A 19848-nucleotide genomic window follows, 5' to 3' on the forward strand; every position below is an offset into this window, starting at 1 on the left:
TGACAAGCCAGTGCCGCAGTGGCATCCTAGCAGCACTTGTGGAAGCTGGGAGAGAGGAGCCCACCTGGAGCAGGTTCCTGCCAGCATTAATCGCCCCGTGGCTTCCCACCAGGGTCTCGTTGCTTCCAAAAGGCCCCAGAATGTCACTGTGGGCCCTCGGTTCCACCAGGTTCCATAGTGTCACTGTGGTGCCCAGGCTTCCGTCAGCTTCCCTAGCATCCCCACGGTCTCCAGGGCTCCCCGAGCTTCTGTGGTGTCACAGTGGAGCCAGGGTTCCATCAGCTTCCATAGCATCCCCACGGTCTCCAGGGCTCCCTGAGCTTCTGTGCTGGTGTCACAGTGGAGCCAGGGTTCCGTGTAGGTCCCCAGCATCACAAAGGCTCTCCTGGGAGCCACGGGTCACAAAGCACCGTGGGTTCTGGGCAGCCCCGCTGTGTCACAATGGCCGCTGGCTTCCACGAGCCCCCGCAGTGTCCCAGTGGGCCCGTGGCTTTAGGAGTGGGTGGCTGGGAGTTGGTGCCCCGCCAGCGGCTGGGGGAGAAGCAGCAGGGACAGCGTGCGGACAGTGCCATGGCCACTTCTGTGGCCACTCGTGTCTCTGTCCCAGGCACAGCCGTGGTGTGGAACACCGGCTCCTTTGGGTGTGCAGGTGGCAGTCACGGCCTGGCGCATGGCTGCTCCCGGGGGACACCCTGGGGCAGGAGACTGCTGGAGATTCATCACCACACGCTGCAGCTCCTTGTCATGAGGTGCTTGGAGTGATTCTAAAGGTTGTTCCCACCAGGCACTTCTCTGGCTTAGAGCTGTTGAGCTGTCAGCGGGAATGCAAAGGCCAAGCTCGGGAGCCTTTTGTCCTGGTGCCTTTCTTGTGTGAGCAGTCCCTGGTGCCATTGTCTTTGGATCCTGACTCTGCGAGAGGGAAGGCTTAGGATGGTGCCTAGAGCTTAGAAGGAAAGTGCAAGTTAGGGCAAAGGAGTTCATCTTGCTCTTGGAGTGTGGGTGCAAAGAAGAGTCTGCACTTGCAAGGGGAAGATTAGGGAAATCTTTTTGTCCTGACACCGTTGATTTGAGAGCAGGGAAGTTTCCAAGTTGCCTCTGCCCTTGGGCTGCTTTCGAGCTGGGCTCGCAGTGATTCCTTCTCCTGCAAGTGGGCAGCGCTATCGGGTGCTTGTTTCCATGAGCGCTGACAGTGCCCAGGAAAAAGCCAAGCGCTTGCCTGGCGCGGCCCCAGTCGTGTGCGAGCAGTCGGTGGAAGAGCTCGGCTGTGCATCCTGCCTCTTGGAGACATAAAGGAATGGGATCCTGCATGTTGCAGGGAGGGAGGAGGAATCGTTTTTGCTGTTGGCTGTGCAGTTTCTAGGCTGCAAAAGAAAAGGCAATCCCAGCACGGCCTCTTTCTTTAGAACCTTTTCTGTGCCATCAGCTGCTCAGCATGGAACTCACACCCTCTGAAATGCATCCAAATCCCTGAAGATATGCTTTTGCTCTCAAGCTCAGTGTACCAGCTTACCCTCTCATTTTTGCATATCCCAAACCCCCTTCCAAACATCCAGCAGCTGCTTGTCAAGAAAAACTCCTAGAACAAAAAGCCACTGCTGGCTTTCATAGCCCCTTTGCTGTCTAGGAACTAGAGGAAACAAGCTAGTGATACGCACTTTCTTCTTCAACTCCATAGAGTGCATCGTTCTCTCAAGGTGGCAGAGTCCTTGGCAGAAGTGAAGCATCTCCAGCTGCAGTTCAGACTGAGACATGTGCCAGGACAGGAAATATTTGCTGACCTTCCCTCTTCCCTGTGCAACATGATTCTCGCAGCCCAGTCACTTTCACACACCTTCGCTATCCCTGAGTCCAAGCACCTGAAGCACAGACAGACGTGTCAGGAAGGAACACGTTCCAAAAGCACCCCCTTCTCTTATCAGCATAGAAATTGTGCACAACACGCTGCGGCACTGAACTGATTTTGGGGGGTCGTGTGTCCCCCCCAGCCCCGCTGTCACTCTGCCCGTGCCCGGCTGCTCCCAGTGTTCCCTGGAAGGCTTCCTAGTTCGCCCCAGTCCCGTTTATTGGGGAACAGTGGGAAGGGACTTTGGGGGATCCCGCGCGGGGACCGAGAGCGTAAGGGGCGGAACCGGCCCCAGGATGGATCGGGAATGGGGACCCCCGTGTGTCACCCCTGTGTCGCCCCCCCCGGGGGGTCCTTGGGAGGCACCTCAACCCCAAATCGGCACCCAGCGAACCCCAAAGGCGCAGAGACCCCCCCCCCTAAGCCGCCCCACAGCCCCCAACGACCAACCAAAATTCCCCGCGAGTATCAGATAATCAGAGAAGGCGCTGAACAACCCTCAGCCAATGAGAGCGCGCGGCGCTGGTGACTCACCAGTTGCCAGGCAGACCCGCAGCGCCCGGCGCTCCCCACCCGGACCCCACCTGCGCCCCCCCTCGCCCCCAGCGCCCCCCGCCAGGGGAATTTGGGGAGGGGGCGCGTGGGGGGCTCCCAGGCCGGGCCCACAGCCCAGCCCTGCCCCAGCCCGACCTGCCCCGACTCCATCCCTGCTCCTCCCGCGGGATGCGACCGCGCTGGGAAAACGGGGGGCCAAGGGTGGGCGCTGGGCCCGGGGGGAGCAGGAGAAGGGATGGGGGAGGAGGAGAAGGAGAAGGAGAAGGAGGCATCTTTTAATGGTATTTTATTGAGTCTCATTTTTTAGAGACCAGGATCAATACTCCCCGGGCGTCAGGGCGAGTCCCTCAGGGCTGTGGGGCCCTGCTGCCGGCTCACCCCGTGCCAGCCCAGCGCCAGCGCTCAGCGGGGCTTTGGCTTCCCGTGCCCTTTCCCGTGTCCCCAGCCCAGCGTCACCACCCCCGTGTCCCCAGATCGTGCCCCACCCCTCCCCCCCTCCCCCTCTGTCGAGACATGGAGGATGAGAATTTCCCCACCATCCACCCCAAAGGTTCCCCCGAGGCCATTTCCTCTCGTCCTTTCCCTTGGGAGCAGAGCCCCAGCCCTCCTGGCTGCCCTCTCCTGTCAGGGACTTGGAGAGAGCCAGGTCCTCCCTGAGCCTCCTTTCCTCCAGGCTCAGCCCCCTTAGATCCCTCAGCTGCCCCTCAGAAGTCCTCCAGACCCTTCCCCAGCTCCATTCCCATCTCTGGACATGCTCCAGCCCCTCCATGTCTTTCTTGAAGTTTGAAGCCCAATCGCTGCCCTGTCGCTGCAGGTGCCAAAACCCCAGGGAGACTCCTTGAAAATGGGGGTAGAGAGGAGCCCTTCAAAGGGAAACGTGTGCAAAAATGCTCCCAATGGCCGAGCGGGTTTGCTGTGGCTGCGGGAGGAAGAGATGCTCCGGGACTCCGCCTCGGCCCCGGAGCGGAGCGGCCCGTGCTGCCCCGGGGCGCGCGGGGCTCGGCCGTGGGGCGCGCGGGGGGGAACGGACAAACGGGCACCGGACACACGGACACGCGGACAAACGCTCCCAGCGCTTCAGCGGCAGCGGCAGCAGCGGCAGCAGCGGTAGCAGCAGCGGCAGCAGCGGCAGCAGCACAAGAGCAGCACAAGAGCAGCGAGTCCACGAACCCTTTGCGTCCCTTCTCCTGCTCCTCCTCTCCCTCTCCCAGTGTCTCGCACCCTCTCCCGCTCTCCCTTTCGTTCCCCAACCCCCCTCCCGCGGCCTCCCTCTCCCCGTGCCCGGCCGGGCCATGCCCCCGGCCCGCCCCCGGCCCCGGGCGGGGCTGCCCCCTCCCCGCCCCCGGGCGTCCCGCCGCGGTCCCGCCTCCGCCCGGCTCTCGCCGTCCTGGCTGTGGCGCTGCTGGGCGGGCATCAGTGCCTGGCTCCTGGGCACCATCGCCAGCCCCTGGCTCCGGCTGGCCCGACCCCGACCCCCACCCCGACCCCGACCCCGGCCCCGGCCCCGGCCCCGGCCTCGGCTCCTCCCGGGGCCCGCCGGGGACACAGGCGGCGCGGCCGCTCCCGCCGCCTCCGCAGCGTCTTCCCCGGCCCGAACTCCGTCGCTCTTGAGCGCGGCCGCCGGCCCCGAGCCGCCGGTGTCCGCTTCAAAAGAGCCAACATGTGGGGATGGCCGGCCCGGGGCGGTTGAGCGGCGCTCGGGGGCCGTTCCTGGCCCCGGGCCGAGCGCTGACGGCCGCGTCTCGCCGGCAGGGAAGGCGCAGCAGGGCCTGAAGGAGCGGTACCGGCTGGGTTCGCTGCTGGGGCGCGGCGGCTTCGGCAGCGTCTTGGCGGCGACGCGGCTCTCGGACGGCGCCCCGGTGAGTGGCGGGGCCGGCGGCGGGCGCAGGAGGCGGGGGGCAAAGGAGGAGGAGAAGGAGCATGGGGCTCGGCAGGGCGGGCGGCGAGCTCAGCCCGCTGCTCCCCTTGCCTTGCAGGTGGCCATCAAACGGGTGCCACGGAACCGCATCCACCATTGGGGCCAGCTGGTGAGTGAGCGAGGGGCAGCGGGAGAAGCCGGGGCGCGACGGGCGGGGATGAGCCGAGGCCCGGCAGGGTGGAAGCCGCCAGAACGCCTCGAGGGAGAGCGGCCGTGGGGCCAGCGGAGCGCGCAGAGCGTCCCCGGCTGGCTGAGGGCTTGCCGAGCCCCGGCACGGCATCGGCCCCGCTGACGGCATCGTGCTCCTCCCACAGCCCGACGGCACCCGAGCACCACTGGAGATCGTGCTACTGGACAAGGTGTCCGCTGGCTTCCCTGGCATCGTCCAGCTCCACGAGTGGCTGGAGCTCCCCAACAACGTGGTGATGGTGCTGGAGCGCCCGGAGCGGTCTCAGGACCTCCTTCACTTCATTCGGGCACGGGGCTTCCTGTGCGAGGAGGTGGCGCGGCACCTGTTCCGCCAGGTGCTGGAGGCCGTGCGGCACTGCGCCAGCTGCGGGGTCCTGCACAAGGACCTCAAGCCAGAGAACATCCTGGTTGACCTGGCCACCGGGCAGGCCAAACTCATTGACTTTGGCTGTGGCACCTACCTGCAAGCCGCAGCCTACACCAGCTTTGCAGGTGAGCCCACGCAGGGGGAGGCTCCTGGTAGAGGCATCTCACAGCCCAACAGCTCACAGCCCAACATCTCACAGCCCAAGCCGGCTGTGGCAGGGGGGATTCTCCCATTTGCTGCCAGTCATGGCAGCCGGAGTCTTCAGCTGAGCTGCTTTTGAGCGGCGCTGGCTGAGGGGCCATCTTCCAGCCCTGCTGGCAGCCTTTGCCAGCCCCTCTGCCCAGGACTGGCGCTGGGGCTGGGGCAGCCAGCGCCACAGAAACACCCGTGGGTGGGGGTAGCAGAGAGGGGGGGCCAGAACCTGTGCTCCAGCCCGTTTGGTGTGCAGGCGAGACAGGGCTCGGACTGCTCTGCTGCCCGTGCTCGCCTTGGCTTAAGAATGGTTTCTGGGGCAGTGCAGGCAGGGAGGATGAAAGCGTGGTTTTTCCCCAGCACCGAGTGGGTTTTTCCTTTGCATGGAATGCTCGGGCCTTGCCAGGGCTTCCGCTGCCCTCTTGCGACACCAGCGGCTTCTTTTCCAACCCCCAGTTTGTACACAAGTCCCCGGTGCTGGCGAGAGGGCAGCGGGTCACGCCACGTGCCGCTGGTGCGGCCCCCGCAGGCCCAGGGATGCTGGGGCGAGGCTCTGGGAGCAGGCAGCGTCCCCCTGAAGAACTCCATCTCTATTCCATAGGAACACCGTCCTACAGCCCCCCGGAATGGACGCACCTCGGCTGGTACCACGGCGAGGCAGCGACCGTCTGGTCCCTGGGCATCGTGCTGCACCAGATGGTCTGCGGGGAGCACCCTTTCAGGAGGGGCTGGAACAGCACCTGGGGCCGGCTCTCGCTCCCACGACGGCTCTCTCCAGGTGGATCCTCGTCTCTGCAGCACGGGGGGAATAGCAGTGCTGGGAGACAGCAGCGGGCTCAGGAGCATCCCACACTGGCAGCTGCTGAGGAGGTGGCAATGTCCTGCTCTCCTCCAAAAGAAAGAATTGATGGCAAAGTTTAGGCACAGCCCTGAGCACACGCAGCACGGCCTGGCCATGGCAAGAGTGAGGCAAAGCGGACAGGAGCCTTCTGCAACTGACTGGTGCTTTCTGCTTTCTCTGCGCAGAGTGCCAGGATCTCATCCGACGGTGTTTATCCGTGCTCTCCTCGGAAAGGCCCTCATTAGAAGACCTGTCCTGTGATCCTTGGATGCAGGATATTTGCGTGCCGTAGGAGAAGGGAGAGAGCCACACGCACGCTTTGAGCCAGGGAGCCGGTAAGTTCCAGCTGCACACGTGCCTTGGCAAGAAGCAGCAAAGAAAGGCAGAGTTTTTGTCCTGCCTGAATCGCTGCGCAGGGCTCCTCAGCTGGGCACACACAGCCCTGCTGCTGGAGCTGAGCTGCTCTTCCCAGCACTGGTGGCCCCCATGCCAGCTGCTTTTGCTTGTCCTGCTTCAGCAACAGCCAGGGCCCTGGGCAGAGCACTGACAGCCTGCTCCAGCCCCAGGGAAGAAGAAGCCCCTGGAGAAGCTGTGCCAGGTGCGGCTGCTGCTGCTGGAGACATGGAGGGTGACATCAAGGATGACAAGCTCTTCCTCCACCTGGCAAGCTGAGGATGATGGACTTCAATTGTGGCACCTTCTCCAAAGCCAGGCTCCACGGCGAATTTGCAGATGAGTCCACACGCAGGGGGATGCTCCCAGATTTGGGCATTGCACAGCCTGGCCGGGAAGCAAAGGTTCCCCCCTTTGCTGGGGCAGATGCAACCAATTCTTCAGTCGGCTGCCAAGCTGCTTTTTGGCAGGACTGGGGGGATAGGCTGGGCTGGTTTTGAACTGGGAGTCTGCTCCTGGCCCTGCCAACAGCCCCCAGCACCCACCGTGCCCCGCACTGGGGCTGGGGCAGCCAGCCCGACACAAAGCAAGCCCCATGGTGGGAGCAGAGGTTGGACAGCAGAAGCTGTGCATGGGCTGCTTTGCTCTGCAGGCAAGGAAGGGCTTGGGCTGCTCCACTGCCCTTGTTGGCTTTGGGCTCAGCATGACTTTTGGGGGCAGTGCAGGGGGAAGGGAGAAAGCGTGGGCTGCCCTGGCCCGTGGGTGGGTTTTTCCCTCGCATGGCGGGCTTGGGCCTTCCTCAAGGCCCCAGCAGAGAGAAGATTTTTTACCTTTTTCCTTGTTTCCCCTTTTTGTCTGTAATCTCTTTTCATTGATTTATGGTTTGTTTTTCCAAAGGAAGCGTTCTAGGTGCTGTCGGGTCCGGATGGCGAAGTGCTTGGGAGCAGCTGCGGCGTGGGTGGGACGTGCCCTTGGAGAAGGCTGAGGACACTGTTTGGGAGCAGCTTTTCTTCTGGCGGTGGCAGGCGTGAGGTGGGTGCCCGTCCTCTTGGCACGGCTGGGATAAGGGCTTTTGGGAGACGGCAGCGAGCGCAGCAGCATCCCGCTCTGGGCAGCTGCTGAGGAGGTGGCTGTGCCACGGCCGGCTGCAGGCTGGGCATGTGTCCTGCCCTCCTGCTCTCCTGCCAGAGGCAGCAATGCTGGGCAGCTTTGGGCAGCGCTCTGAGCACGGCCAGCACGGCCTGGGCACCGCGGGCGGCTGGGACAAGGGGGACGGGAGCCTTCAGCTGACGGGCGCTTTCTGCTTTGTCTCCTTGCAGCCGGGCTCTGTGGATGCTGAGGCTGCTCTGGGCTCCGCCAGGGCTCTGCTGCAGCTCAGCCCTGGGCCGCGAGAAGCCAAAGAAGAAACACCGTGACCTGCAGCAGAGACGTGCTTGAGCAGCTCGGCAGTGCAGCTCAAGTTTGCAGAGCGTGCACCTCCAGGGGAACATATGCCACCCCCCAAAAAATAAACTTGTTCAATAACTTGTGAAATGAAATCAGTCTGGGATGAGCCCAAATGACAGTTTTCAGCTTGCTCAAGCTGAAGCTCAGCCCTTCTCTGAACAGTTCTCTCCCGCACCTGCCTTTTACTTCACAAGTGTTTCCTCTTTTTCCCCCAGTGAGTTCCCAGCTCACTGCAGTCCCCATTGCACTGTAGCCTTCCTTGATGGACCTGGGCTCGAGGAAGAGTGAGCCCCATGTTTAGGGGCTCATGCTGTCACTGGCTGAAGAACAGCAATGTCTCAGAGTTCCGGTGAGATTTGAGTGTCATTCAGAGCTGCTCTCCAGGCCTCAGCTCTGCTCACTGCTGGCTTGCCACTCCCTTTTCCTTGTCCTTCCAGCAGCATGAGCTCTGGGAATCCCCTTGACCCTCGCCACTCTTCCCAGCCCAGCCACCCAGCCCAGTTAGGCTTAAGATGGAGCTTCTCTGTCTCCTCTGGCACTCCAGTGCAGTCCCCTCTGCGGGGAGCAGCAGCCCCAGAGCGCAGCACACAGCAGTGCAGGCCGCACCTGGAGCAGCTCCCTGCAGTCATGGCCTGGCTCTTTGTGGCAACCAAATGCTCCCTGTGTGCAGCTGTCCCTGGAGGATGGTCCCAGGGCAGAGCCCAGCCGGGCTCCCACTGCATCCCCTGCAGCCTGGGGCAGACAGCGCTCGCAGAGCTGAGGTTCATGGTGAGCACCCAGAGCTGTGGCTCGCAGTCGGTGTTTGCAAGTGTTGTGTTCTCATCTCCTGCAACCTATGGGCAAAAGGAGCTGTGCAGCCAGGCCAGCGCTGCTCCTCTGGGCAGGGACGAGGCTGAAGGCCTTTCCTGTTGCCAAGGAGGCGGCATTAAGCCTTAGCGGGGCCTGGCAGCTGTGGAGCCGGATCTCGCCAGCTGTCCGGGACTCGCTGCCCACCAACCGCCCCCACCCGCCACGCTCCGTTCTGCAGGGACAGAAGGCTCTGGCTGTGCGAGGGTTTCCATCATGTCTGTGTACCCGTGGCTCTGCAATGCACACAGAGAGGGAAAGTGTCAGTCCTGGTGCTTGTGCACTCCTTCCTTCAGATACCAGACACATCTGTGTGCAGCCCCTATGTGCACAGATGGATTAAAAGGATAGGCATGGATAGAGATTTCCCACAGAGCTCTAACTTTGGCGTAACTCACCTTGTAAGCTGGCGGCCAGGGGATGTTTTTTCCCAGCTCTGTGTCAGTAGGTGTCCAAGAGCTGAAGGGAGCAGCAGCATTTAGGAGATCCTGGCAGGGGACACAAGCAGGCCAGCTGACCCCAATTAGCCAAGGGGATATTCCATACCATATGACTCCAGCTCAGATAGCTGAAGCTAAGGGAGAGAGGAGGAAGGGTGTGGGGGGGCTTTCGTGATTCCTCAACGTTTGCCTCCTGGAGAAACCATTCCCTGTGCTGAACCCCAGCTTGCCGGGAAGTGTCCGAACATTGCTGCTAATGGGAAGTAGAGATTGACTTTTTTCCTTAGTTTATGCACCACAGAATCTTTTCTTTCTTTCTTTCTTTCTTTCTTTCTTTCTTTCTTCTTTCCTTCTTTGCTTTCCTGCTTTCTTGCTTTCATTTTTATATCTTTTGCTTTCTGTTTCTATTTCTTGTTGCTTGCTTTTTCTTTCTTTTCTTTTTTCTTGTCCTTTTCCTTTTTCTTGTTGGTTTCACACTATTCTGTTAACTTCCCAATCATTTTGCTGCCAAAAAGGAAGCCACTCAGTCCATCCCTTAAACACAGCATAGGAATCGGTGTAGATACAGACAGGAGAAGTATTCTGTGCCTCACGCTGGAAAACACTCCAAACAGCTATCAGCTCACCAGCTTGGGCACTGCCTTCCCCCTCTGTGATAATTCCTTCACCTGAGGAAGTGTGGAGGGCTACAGCCTTATATTTCCACACCTTTCCTTCTCGCTTGGCAGAAGCATCCGTAAACCAAGAATTTGCTGACTGGGGGAAAAAGGAGGGGCTACTTTAATGACTGAGGCAGGTTTGTCCTGGCTGCTACCCAAGTTTTCAGTTTCTTGGATTGCCAGATCTTTTACAGCTCCTTCAGTTGCTGAGAAGACGCTACAATAATGTTCAATCTGAGCATACCACTTCCTTACTGAGGCCCTCTGGGCCACCCCGTCAGGTGGGGGAGTCCCAGTAGAGACGGCCTTAATAACTTTGAAAGGGCCTCTCAAAACAATTGGTTGTTGTTGTGCAATCTTCTCCACTTCTATGAGAGCTAAGCTAACCACAAACAATCCTTTCTCCCAGGTAGTGCATCTTTTTTTCAGCATCTTTGAAGCCACGGGAATAAAAACCAACAGGCCTCGTCAGACCCTCAGGACCCCGCTGCCATATGTGTACTGACAACCCTGAGGAGGCAAATCCCCATTCCACCTAGAAAGGATCTGTAGGGTGAATAGGGCCCAGGGCTTGGTGAGCTGTTGCTTCAAAAACCAACAATTGCAGTGCTTCTTGAGAAGCAGTCCATTCCCATTTTACCCCTTTTCTCAACAAGTTATAAAGAGGTCTGGCAATTATGGAAAAATCTGGGATGTGTTTTCTCCAGAACACTTATAATCCTAAAGCATGTTTGTTGGGGTTTTAGTTTAGTTTTAGTTTTTTTCCTGTTAAAGGAATTTTCTCCCATATGCATGTTGCTAGGGGACAAATGGCTGTACTTAAGAAAGACAAAAAGGGGGGTGGGGCGGGCCTGGCTACTCCTTTGTCTACACCTGGGTGTGGGGGCAGTTCGCTCTGAGCATCCCGGAGAGAGGAGCTGCAGAGAAAGGAGCTGCTGCTTCTTTCTTTCGGCCATTCTTTCTTTCTGCTGGAAACAACGCCGGGACCCCAAAAGCCTCTTTCCCTGCCCTGCTGGAGGCCAGGCTGTGGCCGCCCTGCCCCGCTGCTGCTTCGAGCTTTCGCTGCGCTGTAGCTGTGCTCTCCCTGCCTGCGTGGACCTCCGGGGGATTCCCCTTTTGGATACATCTCGTCTGCCACCCAGGATTTGTGTTTGTGCCTGCCGCTCCAGCCTGCCGCTCCTGCCTGCCGTTCCAGCCTGCTGTTCCCGAGAGTCCGGGATCGGCTGCCCAGGGGTTTGTGAAGCCTTTGTTCCATCCCTTCCCAGGATCCCGGGGCACCGGTGCCGCGTGCTCCCCGAGCTCGCTCCGGAGCGCCCCCTGCAGCCGCGGGGGAACCATCGCACCTGCCCTGCTCACCGGGAGCCGCCAGCGCCCCTGCCGGCTGCAATCGGAACTGCACCCGAGGGGAAAGGGCCTGACAGCCGAGAAGGCTGGCACTGGGTTTGTGATTGCTGTTACTGCCATAGTTGTTGTTGTTTGTTTGACTGGTTATATACATATACATATATATATATATATATATATAGTAAAGAACTGTTATTCCTATTTCCCACATCTTTGCCTAAAGGCCCTTGATTTCAAAATATAATAACTTGGAGGGAAAAGGGTTTATATCTGCCCCATCAAGGGGGGCTTCTGCCTTCCTTAGCAGACACCTGTCTTTCAAAACCGAAACAGATCTTGGCGCCCAATGTGGGGCCTGAGGGCATTAAGAGAGAGAGGTGAAAAAGGAATAACAGTTCCTGGATAACTTTATTTTGTGTGCCAGATATAGGAACCTTGTTAGGCAGCACTATGTGGTCTAGTTTACCCTGGTTCGGGTGGCATGTGGCCGTGGCTATATTCTTCCCCTTTGCAGCTCCTTACTTGAATATGGGTCCTCTGACTAAGGCTACCATTGCTGTTATCCAGCTTGAGTTATGGGTCGAGAAGGTGAGGAATTCATGGGTTTTTAACTTCCTCCGGAATGTGGGCACATGGATAAACGGCTATCACACACTGAACGCATGTTTTTGGGGTTATGTTAACAATGGTACCTTCTGTGAGGAAATGACACCAGGGGAAGTTTTCCCCCAACCCCTCAACCAGTTCTTTGGGCCCACCCCATCAATTTTCGAAGGGTTTAGATTCCCTCTGAATACTAACCATCTGCTGCTGGTAGGCCTACTCTATTTAGCACTCAAGGATAAATTGAGATCGGCTTGGATAACTAGCCAGACACCAGCCCCAGAGACTAGAGATCCTACTCCAGAGCCTGATCCTGCCCCAGAACTTGACATGGCCCCAGAGAGTAGAGTTCCTATCCCAGAGCCTGATCCTGCCCCAGAACCTGACACGGCCCCAGACACTAGAGATCATACCCCAGAGCCCGATCCTGCCCCAGAGCCTGACACAGCCCCAGACACTAGAGACCCTGCCCCACAGCCTGATACCGCCCAACAGTCCACCTCAGAAATGGACTACCCAAACTGGGTGGGAGTACTGGCAAAAGGGATGCAGGAGATGTGCCAGGAGATGGGCCAGGTGCGCCAGGGGATATGCCAATTGCTAAGGGAATACACCTCCTCAGCTAGTGAAAAACCCTCTCCCTGCCCCAAAGAGGGTGAGTCCGATGGTGCAGCAGTGGAACCCACGGATGTTACAACTGTCCAGGTTTCAGCTGAACCACAAGGACAACCACAGCCAGCAGCAGTCGCCCCTGTGCAAAGGAGGAAGTGTAAGACCAAATCAGTACGACCAGTTAATGATGATGGGCAACCAGGGCCCTCACAACCAGCAGGAGAGCCAGAGCCAGAAATCATCACTGAGTCCCTGTCGTACGACAGTCTCCGTGCTATGCGAAACGACATTGCGCGAAGGGGGCGTGAGCCTTATACCACCTGGCTGCTTCGGGTTTGGGACCTTATGGGCACAAGTGTGCAACTGGATAGTGGTGAGGCAAGGTATCTGGGATCGTTGACCCAGGACCCAGGTGTGGACCAGATATTTGTGAGGGAGCCAGGGCCCCTTTCTCTCTGGGAGCGGCTCTTAACGAGTGTGAGAGAAAGGTTCATTCACAAAGAAAGAATGCAGGAGTATCATCATAGAATGCAGTGGAAGACACTCGAGCAAGGGATCCAACAGCTAAGAGAGGTGGCAATATTAGAGGTACTCTTTGGGAAGGATGGACAGCATGATAATGACCCCGATAAGGCCAGGTGCACAGGACAGATGATGTGGAACCTGGCAAAGCTAGGGCCATCGCAGTACACCACCTTCATTGCAACGATTGATGCTGACAATAACCGAGAAACAGTGGGCTCTGTTGCCAACAAGCTCAGGAATTATGACAGCATGGTCAATGGCCCACTGAAAGCTCATGTCTCTGCTGTGGTCCAGGACCTCAAAGAGGAGATGAAGGAGATGAGGGAGGAGATGAGGGAGGAGATGAGGAAGGTCAGTGTAGCACCAGTGCGAGTCACAGGCCCCCAAGTCAGAGCCCGTCACCCCCCTGCTAGAGAGAGAGGGTACACCCCACGAGCTGAGCTGTGGTTTTTCCTGTATGAGCATGGGGAAGACATGAGAAGGTGGGATGGGAAACCCACCTCTGTCCTGGCAGCACGGGTGCGTGAACTCAAGGAGGGAGGCACTAACCGAGGGGGTTCCGCTAAGGTGAAGGTAGCCTCAGCCTCCCGTGACCGAGCTGCCAGGTATTACAGAAGGGAGGATGATATGTCGGATCCCCTTGAAGGTACCTCGAGCATGTACGCCCAGGGAAAGAATGATAACCAGGGCTAGAGGGGCCCTGCCTCTAGCCAGGAAGAGACACGGGAGAACTGAGTTTTCTGGACGGTGTGGATCCGATGGCCTGGCACATCAGAGCCACAAAAATATGATGCATTGGTTGATACTGGGGCACAGTGTACTTTAATGCCATCGGGACATGTGGGGGCAGAACCTGTATCCATCGCTGGGGTGACCGGGGGATCACAGCAGTTGACCCTTTTGGAAGCTGAGGTGAGCCTGACTGGGAAGGAGTGGCAAAAGCATCCGATTGTGACCGGCCCAGAGGCCCCGTGTATTCTGGGCATAGACTTCCTCTGGAATGGCTACTACAAAGACCCAAAAGGACTCAGGTGGGCATTTGGGATTGCTGCTGTGGAGGCAGAGGGCATTAGGCAATTGAACACCCTGCCTGGACTATCTGAGAATCCTTCTGCAGTTGGGCTCCTGAAAGTGGAAGAGCAACGAGTGCCAATTGCCACCTCGACAGCGCACCACCGGCAGTATCGGACAAATCGAGATGCTGTGATCCCCATCCACAAGATGATCCGCGAGCTGGAGAGTCAAGGGGTGGTCAGCAAGACCCACTCACCCTTCAACAGCCCCATCTGGCCTGTGTGCAAGTCTGACGGGGAATGGAGATTGACTGTGTACTATCGTGCCCTGAATGAAGTGACTCCACCATTGAGCGCTGCCGTGCCGGACATGTTGGAGCTCCAGTACGAGCTGGAGTCCAAAGCAGCGAAGTGGTACGCCACTATTGACATTGCCAATGCATTCTTCTCCATTCCTCTGGCAGCAGAGTGCAGGCCTCAGTTTGCCTTCACCTGGAGGGGCGTGCAGTACACCTGGAACCGACTGCCCCAGGGGTGGAAGCACAGTCCCACCATCTGTCATGGACTGATCCAGACTGCACTAGAAAAGAGTGAGGCTCCAGAACATCTGCAGTACATTGATGACATCATTGTGTGGGGGAACACCGCAACCGAAGTGTTTGAGAAAGGAGAGAGAATAATTCAAATTTTCCTGCAAGCTGGTTTTGCCATCAAGAAGAGCAAAGTCAAGGGACCTGCCCGAGAGATCCAGTTCCTGGGAGTAAAGTGGCAAGATGGACGACGTCAGATTCCCACTGAGGTCATCAATAAGATCACAGCAATGTCTCCGCCGACCAACAAGAAGGAAACACAAGCTTTCCTAGGTGCTATAGGTTTCTGGAGGATGCACATTCCCGAGCACAGCCAGATCGTGAGTCCTCTCTACCTGGTTACCCGCAAGAAGAATGATTTCCACTGGGGCCCTGAACAGCAGCAAGCCTTCGCCCAGATCAAACAGGAAATTGCTCACGCCGTAGCCCTTGGCCCAGTCAGGACAGGACCAGAGGTGAAGAACGCGCTCTACTCTGCAGCCGCGAACAATGGTCTGTCCTGGAGCCTCTGGCAGAAGGTGCCTGGTGAGACTCGGGGCCAACCACTGGGATTCTGGAGCCGAAGCTACAGAGGATCTGAAGCCAACTACACTCCCACCGAGAAGGAAATCCTGGCAGCTTATGAAGGAGTCCAGGCTGCCTCAGAAGTAATCGGCACAGAGGCACAACTCCTCCTGGCACCCCGACTACCGGTGCTGGGGTGGATGTTCAAAGGAAAGGTTCCCTCCACGCATCACGCCACCGACGCTACTTGGAGCAAATGGATTGCCCTCATCACGCAGCGCGCCCGAATTGGAAACCCAAGTCGCCCTGGGATCTTGGAAATAATTACAAACTGGCCAGAAGGTGAGACTTTTGGGTTATCTTCTGAAGAAGAAGAGGAGCAGGTGACACGTGCCGAAGAAGCCCCACCATATAACGAGCTACCAGAGAGTGAAAGACAATACGCCCTCTTCACTGATGGTTCCTGCCGAATTGTAGGCGCTAGCTGGAAATGGAAAGCCGCTGTATGGAGCCCCACACGACAAGTTGCACAGGCCACTGAAGGAGAAGGTGGATCGAGCCAATTTGCTGAGCTCAAAGCTGTCCAATTAGCTCTGGACATAGCTGAAAGAGAGAAGTGGCCAAAGCTCTACCTCTACACTGATTCATGGATGGTAGCCAATGCTCTGTGGGGTTGGCTGGAAAGGTGGAATAAGGCAAACTGGCAGCACAGAGGAAAACCAATCTGGACTACTGAAGAGTGGAAAGACATTGCCACTCGGGTAGAGAAGCTATCCGTGAAGGTCTGTCATGTAGATGCTCACATCCCCAAGGGCCGGGCTAATGAAGAACATCGTAACAACAAACAGGTAGATCAGGCTGCGAAAATAGAGGTGTCCCAGATAGACTTGGATTGGCAACATAAAGGAGAACTGTTCCTAGCTCGATGGCCCCATGATGCCTCAGGCCATCAGGGCAGAGATGCCACCTATAAGTGGGCACGAGACCGAGGGGTGGATCTAACCATGGACAGTATCTCCCAGGTTATCCATGACTGTGAGACATGCGCTGCGATCAAGCAGGCCAAGCGGGTGAAGCCTCTGTGGTATGGCGGGCGATGGTCCAAATACAAGTATGGGGAGGCCTGGCAGATTGATTACATCACACTGCCTCAAACCCGCCAAGGCAAGCGCTATGTGCTCACAATGGTAGAAGCCACCACTGGGTGGCTGGAGACCTACCCTGTGCCTCATGCTACTGCCCGGAACACCATCCTGGGCCTGGAAAAGCAAGTCCTTTGGAGGCATGGCACCCCTGAGAGAATCGAGTCTGACAATGGGACTCATTTCAAGAACAGCCTTATAAACACCTGGGCTAGAGAACATGGCATAGAGTGGGTGTACCACATCCCTTACCATGCACCAGCAGCTGGGAAGGTTGAGCGGTGTAATGGACTGCTTAAAACCACCTTGAAGGCACTGGGTGGGGGGACTTTCAAAAACTGGGAGATGCATTTAGCAAGAGCCACCTGGTTAGTTAACACCCGAGGTTCCACCAGCCGAGCAGGCCCTGCCCAATCCGAACCCCTACAAACAACAGATGGAGATAAGGTTCCAGTGGTGCACATGAGAGGTATGCTTGGAAAAACTGTTTGGGTAAAGTCTGCCTTGAGCAAAGACAAACCCATCCGTGGGGTTGTTTTTGCTCAGGGACCAGGTTGCACCTGGTGGGTGATGCAAAAGGATGGAGAGACCCGATGCTTACCTCAAGAGGACCTTGTTTTAGGGTGAACTACCCATGGCTCTGTACTTGTATCAGTATCAGCATGTATATTTGTATATAATTTGGGTAATGCATAGATTTATATGGTTAAAAAAAAGTTAAGTTTCATGTAACATGTTAGTATGGGAAAAAATTCGGGGTGGATAATGTTGGGGTTTTAGTTTAGTCTTAGGTTTTCCTGTTAAAGGAATTTTCTCCCATATGCATGTTGCTAGGGGACAAATAGCTGTACTTAAGAAAGACAAAAAGGGGAGTGGGGTGGGCCTGGCTACTCTTTTGTCTACACCTGGGTGTGGGGGCAATTCGCTCTGAGCGTCCGGAGAGAGAAGCTGCAGAGAAAGGAGCTGCTGCTGCTTTCTTTTTGGCCGTTCTTTCTTCCTGCTGGAAGCAACGCCGGGACCCCAAAAGCCGCTTTTCCCTGCCCTGCTGGAGACCGAGCTGTGGCTGTCCTGCCCCGCTGCTGCTTCGAGCTTTCGCTACGCTGTAGCCCTGCTCGCCCTGCCTGCCTGGGCCTCCGTGGTTTTTCCCATCTGGATACATCTCGTCTGCCACCCGGGATTTGCATTCGTCCCTGCCATTCCAGCCTGCTGTTCCTGAGAGCCCGGGATCGGCTGCCCAGGAGTTTGTGAAGCCTTTGTTCCATCCTTCCCGGGATCCCGGGGCACCGGTGCCGCGTGTGTCCCGAGCTCGCTCCGGAGCGCCCCCTGCAGCCGCGGGGGAACCATCGCACCTGCCCTGCTCACCGGGAGCCGCCAGCGCCCCTGCCGGCTGCGAGCGGAACTGCACCCGAGGGGAAAGGGCCTGACAGCCGAGAAGGCTGGCACTGGGTTTGTGATTGCTGTTACTGCCATAGTTGTTGTTGTTTTGTTTGACTGGTTATATACATATATATATATAGTAAAGAACTGTTATTCCTATTTCCCACATCTTTGCCTAAAGGCCCTTGATTTCAAAATATAATAACTTGGAGGGAAAAGGGTTTATATCTGCCACTTCAAGGGGGGCCTCTGCCTTCCTTAGCAGACACCTGTCTTTCAAAACCGAGACACCCATCTTACTTAATTCTTTCTCCTCTGTTTCACTGAATTTTGGAGTCTCCAATTTTTCGTTCTTTGAGGTCAAAATTAACACAACCCTTTTTATCCCATTCTCTGCAGCATCCTCAGCCCCCCCGATCTGCCAAACTCCCTCCTCCCATCTCTGAGGCCATCCCCCCCGCTGTCCCCCCCATATGTACCACAGCTCTCTCTTCAGGCAATTCCAATGCCTCTAAAACCTCCAAAACAAGTCTCCCATGCATCAACCCCTTTCCCTCTGAACCAAGCAATCCCCTTTCTTCCCAGATTTTCCCAAAGGCGTGCACCCCTCCAAAAGTGTACCTTGAATCAGTGGATGTATTTCCCTTCTTGTGTGCTAAATATTCCAGTGTGCATAGTCCCCCCATCAACTAAAGCCTACCCTGACATTCTTTTTCCTTGGACACATCTGGAAGAACCGTCTCCAGATATTATTTCCTTCTGAAAGAGCTCGTTCCTCGAGATGGAATTTTGGCGTTTTGCTTCTCCTTTCAGAGGAGCAGCAGAAGCGGTCGTTGCCAGGGGAACGGTGTAGGCAAGGGAGGGAGGGGGGGTAGGAGGTGGGAATCCTCTCGGAGGCCGATTCCTCCAGGAGCGGGGGAGCAAAGGCGGAGACTGCTGCCGGAACCACCAAGGGGACCAGCTCTTGGGGCCGGTACCAGAGCCTGGCGTGGACCCTCTACACACGGTCCACAGTAGCCATGGTGGCAGGACTCTGTGCTGCCGGCAGGCCCAGCACAGCCCGCAGGGCCGAAGCCGGGTTCAATGGAGCCGCAGCAGAGAACACAGCGGGGGCAGGGGCTGCTGGAACGGCCACGGACATCAGGAGCGGGGCTGGAGCCGGGACCGGGGCTGCCACCGGGGCCAGGGCATGGGCAAGGGGAGGGGGCCAAAAGCGGTGGGCTGGGCTGCCGCAGAGCCGATACCTGGGCTAGGGCCGGGCACAGGGACACCGAAAGCGGCGGGCTGGGCTGGTGTGGAGCGGAGAGCCGGGCTAGGGCCGGGCACAGGGACACCGAGAGCGGCAGGCTGGGCTACCGCTGGAGCTGCAGGGGCTGGAGGGGGCGGTGGGAACAGCGGGGCTACCGGCGGAGCCGCCGCCGCTGGGACAAGCGGTGGAGCCGCGGGCGGTGTCTGAGAGCCGGCACAGGCGGGACCTCGGGCTCCGGGAGCGGCGCTGCAGCTGCGAGCGGCGCCACAGGAGCCTGGGCTTGGGGCGAAGCAGGCGGGAATGGAGGGGGGCAATGCTTCCAGGGGCTCTCAGCCCTTCTCTTTCTTGTTTTCTCTTTTCTCCTTTCCTTGGGTCTCTGACCACTTAAAAATTTTTATCCCTTAGACTCTATGTTTCCCACCTATTACCGCAGGCCTGGTTCCTACAGTATATCACCGTGTCCCGCAGCTATAGGGAGGAGGAGGAGAGAAGATCCGACAGGCAGGAATTGTGCAGCAAGATTGATTTATTTAATTATTTTACAAACTCTTTCATAGACTTTTTTCTTCATAGTCTAATTGGACAAAGGATCAGCCACCCCTTGGGGGTGATTGGCTAAAATCCTAAAACATCCATTGTCAAAATATTCTACTATACCATAAACAAGATTTTTCAAGGTTGCAGATGGCTTGGTTGTTTACATACTCTGCTACCTCTTCTGTGTGAAAGAAAAGTCTCTCACGGACTTAGAAAATAGCAAGAAAATCCTTGCTAGCAGCATTTTTGCATCTACAATTCCCCCTTTTTGTTTGATAACAACTCTACTATTAATCCTAAATAGAAATCTACATCAGTTATTAATTCTAAATATGTCCTTAAGGCTTTAACTATCTGACTCCATAACAAGAAATTTAAAGTTCAGTCTCTGCTTGTGGAAGGCCCATCCCAGTCTCTGCTTGTAGAAGGACCATCTGCCTGATGGTTGACATCTTGGTCATCATCAGAAGAGTCATTAGGCTGATGATCTACATTCTGGTCGCCATTTGGATGGTTGGCGTTCTGGTCATCATTTGGAGGTTGCCTGTTCTGCCTCTGGTGCCGTAGGGCAGGGCGAACGCATTTTGAAGGTAGCCACTGTACCCCAGTATCTGTGGAAACGCAAGCATACCCACGACCCCAAACGATAAGCTCATGAGGGCC

At 57.1% G+C, this 19848-nt stretch overlaps 1 protein-coding gene across 1 annotated transcript; it reads left to right on the forward strand.

Moving 5' to 3' along the window:
- Positions 1-441: 441 nt before the first annotated feature.
- LOC125317647 (serine/threonine-protein kinase pim-1-like) lies at positions 442-6460 on the forward strand. The gene is made up of 7 exons (XM_048287529.1): positions 442-641; positions 4011-4257; positions 4375-4425; positions 4631-4997; positions 5666-5842; positions 6091-6240; positions 6423-6460. Exons 1-6 carry the CDS (start codon positions 442-444, stop codon positions 6195-6197), a joined length of 1149 nt encoding a protein of 382 aa, XP_048143486.1. The 3' UTR covers positions 6198-6240; positions 6423-6460.
- Positions 6461-19848: the final 13388 nt, after the last annotated feature.

The sequence above is a fragment of the Corvus hawaiiensis genome, chromosome 28, assembly GCF_020740725.1.
Source record: "Corvus hawaiiensis isolate bCorHaw1 chromosome 28, bCorHaw1.pri.cur, whole genome shotgun sequence".
Classification (NCBI taxonomy): Eukaryota; Metazoa; Chordata; class Aves; order Passeriformes; family Corvidae; genus Corvus; species Corvus hawaiiensis.